Here is a 13684-nt window from a genome sequence, read left to right as displayed (position 1 = left end):
CATGGGATAGCCCTGCTGCCACAGCTGGCCAACCAAAGCATGTAAAAAATGGAGAGATGCTAAAGAGGAAGAAGAGATAAGCAGATGTGGGGAAAAAACCCCAAAACCAACAAAACAAAACAACAAACCAATCAAACACACTCCACCAAAAAAAAAAAAAAAAAAAAAACAACTCATCCATCAACAAATTTTAGGTTATTTCTTTAGCCAACACAAAGCTCTTGAGACAGACAATTCCCTACTTACTTACACATTCAGAGGCTGCCAGGCTGGCCACTGTGCTTTGGCCTTGATGACTGTCAGAACCTCATCACTCTGTGGAAAGAGACAAAGGAGATTTTTAAAGGAGAGCAATACGTTTTACAGCAGAAATAAAAAGTGCAGGGCATGAGATCAAACTGTGACTATGAGCTTTAAACACCAGCAGCAGTGGTTTGGTATCACCAGCTGAGGGAAAGCTTCCACCAGGGATTCCCAAGCTTGATACACAGCAAGGACAGAAAAATTGCTGTTAATACAACCTCAGCACCCTGTGAATATGTGTGATGTGTTATTTATTATCCTGATGGGTGGAAGGATGGATGGATGGAAGGATGGAAAGGCTCCATGGTGGATGCACTGCACTGGTGGCACATTCTCTTTGCTCTCCATTCATGCACGTGAAAATCACAGGGTGGAATGCAGCAGCCATCTGTGGAAGCCCACAAAGCACCAATACAAAGATTATTTCCTAAAGTCTGCTGTAACCCTTGCATCAGCACTTTCAAACTCCATATTGCTACAATAAACTCAGGACAAAGGCAGGAGAGCATTAACAAGGCTCAGGTGCCCCAAAGACATCTATCACACTTCTTCAGAAGCATTTTCCCCTTCTCCCTTAGGAATCCACACCAGTAATTCACCTGGAGGGACACAAAGTTCACACTTCACTCCCATGATTTCTACTGTCTTTTGAAAATATTTCCCAATTAGACCAAGAAACCCACTTCAGGTATTGCCAGTAATTGGCACTTCCAGCAGAGCTGACCTTTCAGTTTAGTGATAACAGAGCCATTTCTTGCTTGATAGCAACAGTTCTGACAGCCCAGACCAGCCCTAGTCCATCCACACCCCAGCTCAAAGAAAAACAGGTTCCACTGGTTGTCTCAATATTCCCTGAGTCCCTCCCTTCACCAAAGCAAGGGCATTGCAGAGATGATGGGCCCTCTCTGTGACACAGGAATATAAATGTGACATGACCTCTCCCTTAGCCTGAGTGCATGGTAAAGCCACTTCTTTGGAAATCACTTTTATAAATGCAGGTGCCAGGAAAAATCCTACACAAAGCGTCCTGAGCTATGACAGCTGAAAATCCAACTTTACAAAGGCAAGTAAGTATAAAGATTTACTGAAAATCAAGCTCTACAAAGGCAAGTAAGTATAAAGATATACTGAAAATCCAACTTTACAAAGGCAAGTAAGTATAAAGATATTTTACCAAGCTCTCACTCTACTGGTAGAGGTAGAAAAAAGAGAATTTTGTGCTGGCAGGGAGCAATCAAACAGCAGGCAGATCCTCTGGGGCAGGCACACCCTGGGTGAGCAGCACCAGCTCAACCATGCAGGAGAGATTCAGCACATCCAGGCTCATCTAGGGCAGCCTTCTTCTCACCTCCACACTCACACAAGTAGAGAGACTGTCACTGTGATATTTTCTGAAAAATCCTCTTTGCCTGGGATTTTCTCCTGGGAAGCTGAGAAGCCCCAGAGAGGAATGAAAACAATAATTATCTGATTGCTGCTCCTGTGTTTGCTGCTTTGGAAGGTGGCTTGGGCATTGTTTGCCAACGGGTGAATGTTTGATTGGTTCCATGTGAATTGTTTTTTATTAATGAGTAATCATGGTCCAGCCGTGTCAGACTCTGAGGAGTCATGAGCTTTCATTATCATTCTTGCTAAGCCTTCTGATGTATCCTTTCTCCTTCTTAGGTATAGTTTTATTATAGCAATATAATGTAATGTAATGTAATGTAATTGTAATGTAATGTAATGCAGTATAGTATACTGCAGTATAATGTAGTATAATGCAATATAATATAATGCGGTATAATGCAATATAATGTAATTGTAATGCAATGTAATGTGATATAATGCAATGTAATGTGATATAATGCAATGTAATATAATATAATATAATATAATATAATATAATATAATATAATATAATATAATATAATATAATATAATATAATATAATATAATATAATATAATGCAACAGTGTTCACAGGGGTCTTAGGATGAGGGAAGAGATGAGGATCTGACTCCATGTTTCAGAAGGCTTGATTTATTATTTTGTGATATATATTATATTAAAACTATACTAAAAGAATAGAAGAAAAGATTTCATCAAAAAGCTAGCTAAGAATAGAAAAAGAAAGAAGAATGATAACAAAAGCTTCTGTCTCAGACTCTCTGTCCGAGCCAGCTGACTGTGATTGGCCATTAATTAGAAACAACCAACATGAACCAATCACAGATGCACCAGTTGCATTCCACAGCAGCAGATAATCAATGTTTACATTTTGTTCCTGAGGCCTCTCAGCTTCTCAGGAGGAAAAATCCTAAAGAGAGGATTTTACATGAAAAGATGTCTGTGACAATAATGAATAGAATAGAATAGAATAGAATAGAATAGAATAGAATAGAATAGAATAGAATAATAAATAAGCCTTCTGAGAACATGGGAATCAAATTTTCATCTCTTTCCTCATCCTGGGTTCCTCACAAACACCACAGAGAGACACTTTTGTACTCAAAGTGGTTTAAAAAGTAACTGATGAAACGAATTAGGTTAAAGGTTTGAAGCTAAAAGAGATTGTCTGTCTCTGACAACAAAATTTTCCTTAATTTTTAGTTTTCCTTGTTTCAATATCCTAGCACTTTCCAGCCAGGCACATCTTCCTTTACTTACCTTGAAAAGAGATTTGCATTCAAAATTATTAACTCTGCATTTTACGTCCCAACAAAAGTCTGCCATGAGCATAGACGGTTACATTTATTAAAGTCACGCACTGCTTATCTAATTATGTCACTGGTATCAAAATCAGCCACATCTGAAAGCATTTCAACATGTGCTGCTCAAATTAAAAATTAACACCAAAAGCAGATGAGCAGTGGCCAACAGCTCAGCAGTAAGTGCAGAGGGAAGGAAAGAAGGGGCAGTGCACGGTGCATTCAGACAAGACTGAAATTTTAAGGGAGGTGAAAATTCAGGTGCAAACACCGCATTCAGAGGCACCTGAATAAAAAATAAAATAAAATAAAACAAAATAAAATAACATAAAATAAAATAATAAAATAAAATAAACAAAACAAACTAAAACAAACTAAAACAAACTAAAACAAAATAGTAGACTCTGATATTCTGTTGAGCCTGGAATGAAAATGCATATTTGTCATACCTAGAGTTCCTTGACAATCACACGGGACTAAGATATAACTTGATACAATTCCAGACTGATATTTAAGCAGCCCAGGGAAACTGATGTTAACCAGGAATTGTGAACAATCCATGGATGGAGAGCAATCTATGGACAAGATGCTGTGCTTGGGTTTGCTGGCCAGCCTCTTCAGCTATAATTATTGGCAGATGGTAAAAGCTGAGAGGATATAAAATGCCTGAAGAGAAACCCACAAATTAGTGACAAATAACCAGTTGATGCAACCCAACTGCCTTGAAAAACCAACTGCACAGACTTAACAGTAGAGGCAAAACCACCACATTTTGTTAATATAATGAAAATATAATTTTATTAAGATTTTCCTCATGCTTGCTGTCCTACATTTGTACCCATTTTACTCTTCATATCCCAAAGTTTTGCTTTAATTAAAGTAATTTAAGTAAGCAAGGTCTCAAATTTCCACCAAAATATGGAAAAGAGAACGGTGATTTTTTTCACCACGGTATGTTGCAAGTTGTCATCAATTTTGTATTTATCTTGGAAGAAATTACCCAAAGTAATGAAACTCTTACATTTTGGCAGAGAAAATGACATTGTTTGCAAAATGATGGAGTGTCAAAATGTTTCACTGTCAGAAGTTAAAGGGCAGGGCACCAATTCTCCTGCTTGGAGCTGATGAAAATCCCTCAAGAGTGGTTGGACACAATCACTGACAAAACTTGATTTTTCACCCAAAGCTGCTTCTGCCATTTCAGTTACAAGTACAATTACAGGACTCCAGCTTCCATTTGAAAAGAATGGCTCCTTCTCTACAGGCTTCAAACTTGGCCAACAAGTCCAAGTGGAGCCAAAGCGGTTTCCAGGTTGACTTCAATTTCATTTGGATTCTGGCCTAAATTAAAACATGCAAAAAATTGCAAACAACTCTCCTTTTCTCCACATCCACTTTCTACAATGGTGTTCAAGCTGGGGCTGTTTGACTCAATAGCTGCCCCCTATAAAAGCACTGCTCTCCAAAAAGTACTAATGGCATGATTTCAAAAGGTTGATAATGTCATTCTGATACTGACAGCCTCACTGTTACTCTGAAGTTGGTAAAAAATTAATCCTTTGCTTTCCATCCATTTGTTCCTGCAATGTATAAATGAATGCTCATGCAGAATAAAGTAATTAAATGGCCACACACAGAACCCTGTGGTATAAAAGCTCTGCTAAGTTAAAACCTTTTACTGCGCACCTACAAAAGATTAAAAGCATTTCCTCACTTCAAGAACAGAAAGTGGGACATTGCTCAAAAAGGCAGCATTAAAGACAGAACTTGATTTGAAGTCTTTCCCAACCAAGGGGACTTAAAACAACACTTTTGAAGGGTAAAATCCATTTAAAAAGTAATGAAAGATTTCAGCAAAAGTTTTAAGCATGATCTGAACACCTTTGGAGTGAAAGAGAGATTAGTAGGATCTAGAAAGCCTTGTAAGTTATTCCATGTGCTCCTGCTACTTTTTGGTAACAATCATGGAAAAGCATCTATTCCATACTATTTCCAAGCCATTTTTTAAAGTTTTACTATTTTTATTTTAGTTCTGCCAAATAATGTTAGAAGCTACCAGTGTGCAGATCACTTAGCACTTTGCAATAATGATATGGTTTGGATCAGCTAAACAAATGAATGTGTTATCTGACATCAGAATCAGAGCCAATGAACTGTGGGAATGGAAAACACCTGGTTTGGGCCAGAGCTCAATTCCACCCATTTCATGCTGCTGCTGCTTGGCATTCATTCCATTGTTTAAGAACAGAGAACATTTAATTCCTTCCAGAACACTCCTCACACTATCTGAATGCCTTTCCATCCACAGTGAATTCATTTTCACAAGACTCTCAAAAAGTAGGAGAAAAAGCAACATTATCTTCAGTTCCCAGATGATGAATTGAATGTCTTCTGGAAACAAACCTACATATCTAAGATAGCATCTTCCCCTGCAGGATCATCCTTCCCCTCAAAAATAATTTGTTATTAAAGGAGAAAGAGATAAAGGGAGCATGAAAAAGTGTATTGCACAGTTCTGTGGGGAACCAAATGCTATAAAAATTAGAATGATGTAGTGCTTTGGAGGGATTGTTGGCTGCTCTTAAAAATCTGATCAGTCTTCTATGATTGGTATAAATTGTCCTTATTCCACCTCCACTGTGTGCAAACACATAGAAATCACAGAAAATATTTAAAACCCAATCTTGCCTTTAAAGAATTATCTAATGCAAAATACCTGGTTAATTAATGCCTAACAAATTAAAGACTTCCATGGCATAATACTCCAAGTATGGCATGCTTTCTCCTGTTGATAAAATCAGTAGAAAACTTTCCTAGCTCAGTTTTGCAGATGTATTTGAATGAGAAGGGACACTGATGTAGGCTTACTTCCGAAATTAGTAAAAACTTCAACAGAAAAAGGAAGTTGGCGTCTTTTGTGATAACAAAATATTTCTGTGATAAAAGCAGAGCTGAAATACTTTATGATATATATTATATATCATAATGAAGATATGTTCACTATGAAGAGATGTTGCTAGAAAAGTATGTACAACTATTAGTTCTTTCCAGTTCTTAAAAAAATAGCATTTTTGAAAAGGTTAAGCTTTTAGTCACAAATTGCTTCATTTGAGAGGGGAAAATAACCATGATTCAAGACAAAGACTTATTTTTGTCATCTGATGGCAACTAAATTCTGGTTAAATCTATGACTGACTTAGATTCAGTCAGTAGCACAGGTTTGGAAATCATAAGCAAGAGCAAGAATGCATTTCAGCCAGTGGAATTATACCAGGATTGTGTTTGCCCATTTTACTTTGACTTCTCTGTGTTTATGACAGCAACTTTGTGGCAGCTGAGAACACCACACATAAGATATACAAACATGCCTGAATGGAATTAATTTTTTGATCACAGTACCTACAAACTCAATATTTCCCTGAACAAATAGCTGTTTCTTTAATTGAAAAGTCTTGTTTATTTTCTTCGAAAAATAGGTAATGCCGTTTCAGGGAATACAAAATCTGAGTTTTTCAGCTCACCAATTATAAAAGTCTGGGGGAATTTCCAGGCTTTTAATAATAAACAGTCAATTACTAAAACCACAATTTTGGGCTTGAGATAAAGAAATACTGCCGGGGTGAAACTGAATGAAAACAGAAGGAAAGCTGAGTATTTAAATCCATTTCTGAACTGTTACTGCCTGAAAACATCCCTGCTTCAGGAGAGCAAATAACCCAGCATCTCTGACAGTCCCAGCTTAACTGCTGTGCTGTACAGGAAAGCTTTCCTGAACTGGGTACTTGGCAATTTTGTATTCACTTTCACAAAGAAAAACCTCTCTGTCAGATAATGAGGCTGAGAATTTCCCCCAAATGTGGGTACTGTCCATATTTTCCAGAAAATATGGAAGTAAGTGTCAAAGCTTCACCATTTCAGGGTGCTGACTGCACAGATGTCAGCTGACATTGTGTGTTTTAAAATAAGCTTTCTGAGGGTGCTACAGGAACTATAACTCCTGACTTTTGGAAAAATTACTATGGATGGGATGCAAAAAGAAGTGTGTTCATTGTTAATCTGGGTTTGTATCCCAAAAGCACAGGCTCACTTTGCATTAACAACTTGTGCATTCCTGTCCCACAGGGCTGGAGGTTTCAGGAGGTGAATGTGGGCTGAAATTGATAACAGAGCTGTTGCTAATGGCAACACTGAAAATCAGAGGTGCTGGTTTATTTGCATGAAGGTGCAGTTACATAATGTGGGGTGCTCCCAATAAAGTAATAATTCATGTTTTGCACAGTACAAAGCTTAGCAGTGTGTGTTAATGAGCCCTAGGTGTGCTCTGAGGATCTGAGCTCTCATTTTCTCTGCCTGAGCAGATTCCTTAGAAAAGAGGAGAAAAGAGTCTCCCTCAGGAATCCAGTTCTTGATTGCATGTTGATTTTCTACTGCACACTCTGCTTTGTTCAAAATCCAATGCTTTGCTGTCTCCAGCACTACAGAAACATTCTGGGATCCTAAATCACTTTGCCACACCCAAGGGAAAAACATTTTTACTACAGTTCAAAATGCCTACTTTTTAAAAGTAGGCTGACCTTAAGTGGTGCAATTCCCACCCTCTGCTTAATATGTTTATCCAGCACACACCCTTCTGACCTCCTCCTGTCTCAACTTTCCCAATTCCATTGATCCTTTAGGCCAACCTAGCCTTTAAACCTAAGTGCTGTGAAGCTACTGCTATTTTAAACTCTCAAAAGATTGGACACCAGAAGAGAAATGGGGGGAAAAAGGCCCTTGACACCAATCCAACACATTCTGTGTGCAGTAAAGCAGCTGCATGCAACTGAGTGGCAAGACAAAACCTGCATTCATTGATTCATTGGAGATAAAGATAAAACCGGTTTAAATCACTAGGTTCACATCCAGGTAACTACAGCTTTTTTTTTTTTTTTTTTTTTTTTTTTTTTTTTTTTTTGCTCAGGCTCCTTGAAATAGTTTCAAAACAGGGATGAAAGCATTGAGACAGGCTCTGGGGCATGCTAGGAATAAGTGAAATTCAGCTGCTTAAACAGCAGCAGGAAAGCTCAGGAGAAGGCTGGGTCTGCTCTGAGAAGCAGCCCAGGGAATGGGGGCACAGAACAATTCTGTCATCTGCTAAATGCTGGCACTGAGACTCCAGGTGTCACAATTATTCTTCCTGATGCTTTGCTCACACATTAGCCAAATGCAGGAGCTTGAGCAGAGGAGAAATAATTATTTGGCTAATAGCAAGGGATTTTAAATAAGACCAGCAAATTAGCTCAGGAGGTGAGCTTTCCTGACCCTTGATAGCACTTTGACAAATCAATGTAGGGGTTTTATTCCATTCAGGATGTACAATAAAATTTTCTAAATGTGCTTTAGCTGCTGTACAGAGGCAATCACAACAGCTTTATTTCCCTTCAGTAAAGATAACGTGCCTAAGCTACCCTTTACCATTTCTTAAAAAAAAATCCAAACCAAAATTTACCTAAAAGCCCAGAATGAATATAGCTTTTTAGCAAGTTAAGGAATCAAAGACCCATATTTTCTGCAGTCTGGAAAGGACTGTTCTTTTAGGGAAATCACCTTTCCATCCCTTGCCAGCCCCCAACACATCCAGTGGAGCTCTGCCCCATTAACCCATTCCCTGGCACAGCACAGCCTCAGAGCTCATGCTGTGACATTCTCCTGCTTCAGGGTTTAACGACCACAACACCTGGGGCTGGGATTGGGGATAAAGTCATCTATATCTCTGCCAGGACTCAGGAGAACAGGGCTTTAAGGGGAAAGAATGTCAGGAACCTCTCCAAGAAGTGGAGATGCGTCCATTTTTGCCGTCGGGGGTTGTCTTTACCACCTCCTTCCCTTGAAAGCATCTCTGTGTGCCCTGTGTGACTCCTGGGGCTGTCTCTGCATTCCTGCACAGGGACCAGCTCCAGTCTGACAGCCCTGATTCTGCTGTGGGACTTTAATTCTGCCTCAGCTTTGCTTCTGCACCCCTGTGAGTGAGGACAGACAGACAGACAGAGGAGACTGCACTGCCCAGCCTGCAGGCAGCACTGGCTTTTAGAGCAGTGGGGAGCTTTTGTTTTTCTCTTACAGGAACTCCCCTGCCCTGTTTTCCAGCAAGGATTTTAAAGGGGGTCTTTTCTGGAGCTTCTCCCTGACACTTTTGTCTGAGCCCATCCTGGTGCAGTAAATACTCAGGTGGGCTTTGCTAAACCACTGGAGCAATTTATTGTGACGGTGGTCACAGGGGTCTATGTTGAAGGAAGAGATGAGGATCTGACTCCATGTTTCAGAAAGCTTGATTTATCATTTTATGATATATATTACATTAAAACTATACTAAAAGAATGGAAGAAAAGGTTTTCAGAAGGTTGGCTAAGCTAAGAATAGAAAAGAATGAATAACAAAGGTTTGTGTCTCGGACAGAGTCTGAGCCAGCTGTGCTGTGATTGGCCATTAATGCCAAACATGCACATGAGACCAATCACAGCTGCACCTGTTGCATCCCACAGCAGCAGATAACCATTGTTCACATTTTGTCCCTGAGGCCTCTCAGCTTCTCAGGAGGAAATATCCTAAGGAAAGGATTTTACATGAAAAGATGTCTGTGACAATTTATCATTTAATCTCGTTAATACTGTTGCTTCTCTCTTGCAAGAAGTGCATCTCCCCATCCACATCAACAGGGGCAAATCCAGAAACTGAGACTGGCCCTGAAAATTTCCTTCCTGCTTAGAAATTTCAGTGGTCTTAGCATGGGTAATGTTGTCATCCATCTGGGGGGGGGGGGGTTCACCCTTGCTTTCCAGCAGTTAAACAGCAGGGAAATGGAATTTTGTTGTGGATTTGTTTGGGTTTTGGGTGTTTGTTAGTTTGTTTGCTTGTTTTTGAAAGCTGCTTAGCACTAACTGTTCTCCCAGAGCAGTGAGATAAAGGATATCTCCCTCCTACCTGTTGCTTAAAGAGCTCCAAGTATCTTTACATCAGCTAATATAACCACACTTTCCATGTGCTGCTGAGTAGAATTAATATTAAAAGAGGAATTATGTAATTCAGCATTAAATACTGTAGGAGATGCTACTAGAGTGGCATCTGCACTCAATATAATTAACATACTAGGGAAGAACTATTAATTCCACTGCAGAAAGTGCCGTTTGGGTTCCTATTTGCTTATTTAGAAATGCCAAAACAGAAGAGAAACTAGGAGTTAGACCCTGGAGCCACAATGCTGCATGTCACCCTGTAGTAACCAGATATAAATGGTTGATGTTGTCTCTGTTGTAAGCCAGACATGAAGAAAGGTGTTTGTGTTAAGGAACATCTCTAAAGTACTCTGCAAAACCCATGCACATAAAATTACTGAGTGCAGCACTCATGTAGTTATTTTATTATTAGAATAGTTCTAAGTTAAAGACTACAAACAGAGGCTTGCATTCTAAAAGCAGGAATCTGCCATGTTGCATTGTACTCACAATGTCAACTCTAAGAAATTAATGAGAAACAATTAATGACAAACCTCACTGCAGTGAGGTCAGGATAAACATAAGTATTTCAATTTTGGCTGTGAGATACCAAAGACCTCCAGGGACATGCCCCAATGCTGTTACCTCACCTAAAATGCTTATTGTGAGGCGCATCCTTTGTTCTTTCAGTGGTTGTTTTGAAATCCTAAATTTCAGAATTAAAATTTCAGTTGAACTCTGAAATTTAAACCTAATTTCAGAACATCAGCTTTAGAAATAAGCATATAAACACTGACCCGTTTATATGCTTATTTCTAAAGCTGATGTTTGGAAATAAGGTTTAAATTTAAATAATAATAAACAGAGTTTATAAATAACAATAAACAGAGTTTAGCTGTTAACCATGTTATCATGAAATGACACAATGCATTCTTATGACACAAAACAGGCATTTTAAATATTGCATGGCTTGTTCAGTCCCAAAAAAAGCTACAGTAATTGCATGTTTAATAAACCTTGGTAGTTCTCATTCCCATAGTAAAGTATCTAGGTCTATAGACCTGTTGTGATCATCTCATTTTTATTCCTTTAGGTCTTTTCTAGTAACTCTGTGATCAGCATTGTCCAGTGATAAAACTGTGCTCAGTTCCCTTAAATCAGGGATACCATGTAAAGACATTTATTTTCCTTCCTCTTTTACTTTCTCTCCCTCACATCCTCTATCATACCAGGCTCCTGCTGAGGGATTTCCAGAAGAACACTAAACACCACCAATATTCACTATTTTATTTGTACAGACTGCTCCCCACTGAAGTCCTAGTTCCAGGTGTTTGGCCACTTTACCAAAATCTTTTGCTGTCCCTTGAAATAAAATTAGGTTGTTTTCTTTTAATTAATATCTAAAGATATTAGAACAGCCGCCTTATTGAAGGGAAAGCTTCCAAAGGGGTTAATAATTGCAGCAGCAAAGCCTGGTAAATGCCATATCTTATTACCAAGGCAGTGCTTGGACTCTCTCCACTGGAGTGGCTTTAAGAACACATCACCCTGTGTCTAAATCAGAATGAATGTTTTCAGCATTCATGTTTCCAATGCAAAAGCACCCAAAATTCACACGGGTGTCCCTTCCTGCCTTCTCCTGGCACTGCAGTTGCACACTGAAACAAACTGATGGAAATGTTCTCTCAGAAGAGAATTGCTGAGTGGTTGCACCACAGTGAATGGTGGGAGTCTATTAAATATGCAATTACTGCCTCATTCTCTCAAGTCTTACGAGCCAATTAATAGCACTTTTTATTTTCATGGCACCTTGCCTCAAAAAATATTAAAATGCTTTTAAATGACAGAGTTCTGGAGCTCTCCTGTCGTGCACACAAACTAGAGAGAAGCTGGCAGAACAAACACACCAGCTACAGCTCAGGAGGTATTTTTTCCAAGCACCCTGACAAACGTCTGTCTGTCTGTCTGCCAAAGCCACAGCACTGACCTCAGCACCACGGTGACACCACAGGCCTGGCCAGAATAAGCCTGACAATGACACTGTCCCTGTTCTGGTGTAAAAAATCCGAAGAAGTGACACAGGTAATCCATCCACAGGTAAAGACAGGGACACCAAACTTTCTCTCCTACACTGAATGAGTTGTTGCTCCACTTTCTGAGAGCCAAAGCAGCTACATGCAAACATGGCACCATCCACAATCAATCTGAATTTGTGGCTAAAACATTGATTAATCCAGTGGGCACAATCGAGTTGTCTGAGAAACCCATTAACTACATTAATTTTGTGTAAACTAACAAACAACGAGGGGTAATTTATGGCTCAAACCACACTTTTCACAAAGCCAAAATCCATGTAAAAGCAAGCTAAAAGGCACACTGTAAACCAGACCCTGAGCAGGCACAGCTTTGAAGAGGAAATGGATTTCCTTTGATAGGGGCCTGGCTAGAACTGACTTATAAACCAGGACACTTGTCTAAGGAAGGGACAGGAAAATTTTAAACATTTCCTTTCCCCCAATACCATCCAAAGTGTTGGACACTTGCTATCTCTCATGCTTTTCTTGGGTCATTGAATTATAATCTATGCTTAAAAAAAAAAAAAAAATTAGCCTTCCATAGAAATTTATTTCCAACTATTAATTCACCCTCATCCATCTCTACCCCAGTCAGAAAACAAGTGACCTTTTGCCACTCCATCCTGTCTTGACAGTCCAAACATCAAAACAAAGTTTTCTGCACTCCAGCAGACCTCCTACAGTGCTGTTTGCTGTTATAAAATCCAAACAGAGGACCCAACATTTCACATGAACTCAGTAAATGAAATAAAAGAGAAGACAGAATATGATCCAGAAAGAAATCCTGCAGTCAGGGAAAAAACCAAAATCCAATCTCCAGTAAGATCTACTCTGATGGTCAGGAAAATATAGAAAATATCTCCAAAGTCTGGGACCCTCTATCCAGTACTCCAGGCTGAAGAACAGTTCCTGCTGTCTCACATGGTCTTTCTCCCTCACCACCCAGCTGATTAATTAATTAATTAAACACAGTCACTGTTCAGACTTTAGAATTACCTGCAATTTTAACCAAATCTCTTCCTGTAGACTTTCCTTCCATCAGACAAACATTTGTGAAAACTCTGGGAACAAAACCCACTTCTACTGAGCCAAGGTTTAATGCTCCAAACCACCCAGCTTCAATTTCTCCAAAATGTTCTGCTCATTTTAGAAATGAAAGCAAATCTCCTTGTCAAAGATCTGAAAAGATACCAATTGCTCCCAGGCTTACACCTTATCAATTATTCATTTTCTGAGTCAGAATTGCTCTGTACAACAGGCAAGAACATTTGAAAAGCCAGATATCGTTCATGAATGATGTTAGTTTCGTTTTGAAATAACTGGATTCTACAAAGTTATGACTCTTTTTGAGGAAGGTGCTACATGCTCTAAGCATGACCAGGTGAATCTGAATTTAACACTTTATAAGAGATGATCAGACTTCTGAAGTAATTAGGAGTTTTTACTTTCCACCTGTTTTATGCATAGCTCTTTGTATATTTTCCACGGGCAGGGATCTCTAAACTGCTCTGAATGTTTCTCTCTTCCTGACCAGTCCCAATTGTATCAATCTTCTCAAAGACTTCTCTTAATCACTGCCTCCTATGGCTCCACAAGAAATTACAAAAAGCCTTAAACATTTACAGGTTCTTTTGCTTGTTTCAGAT

The 13684-nt window shown here is 39.1% G+C and overlaps 1 protein-coding gene across 1 annotated transcript in view; it reads right to left on the bottom strand.

Moving 5' to 3' along the window:
• SPON1 (spondin 1) overlaps window positions 1–13684 on the bottom strand; it is a 186314-nt gene that overhangs the window by 31294 nt on the left and 141336 nt on the right. Inside the window, exon 7 of the mRNA XM_059474194.1 lies at window positions 251–315. Coding sequence (XP_059330177.1) covers window positions 251–315 — 65 coding nt within the window. The remainder of the gene's footprint in view (window positions 1–250; window positions 316–13684) is intronic.

The sequence above is a fragment of the Ammospiza nelsoni genome, chromosome 6 (genome assembly GCF_027579445.1).
Source record: "Ammospiza nelsoni isolate bAmmNel1 chromosome 6, bAmmNel1.pri, whole genome shotgun sequence".
Taxonomy (NCBI): domain Eukaryota; kingdom Metazoa; phylum Chordata; class Aves; order Passeriformes; family Passerellidae; genus Ammospiza; species Ammospiza nelsoni.
This window is presented reverse-complemented; position numbering and strand designations above follow the sequence as displayed.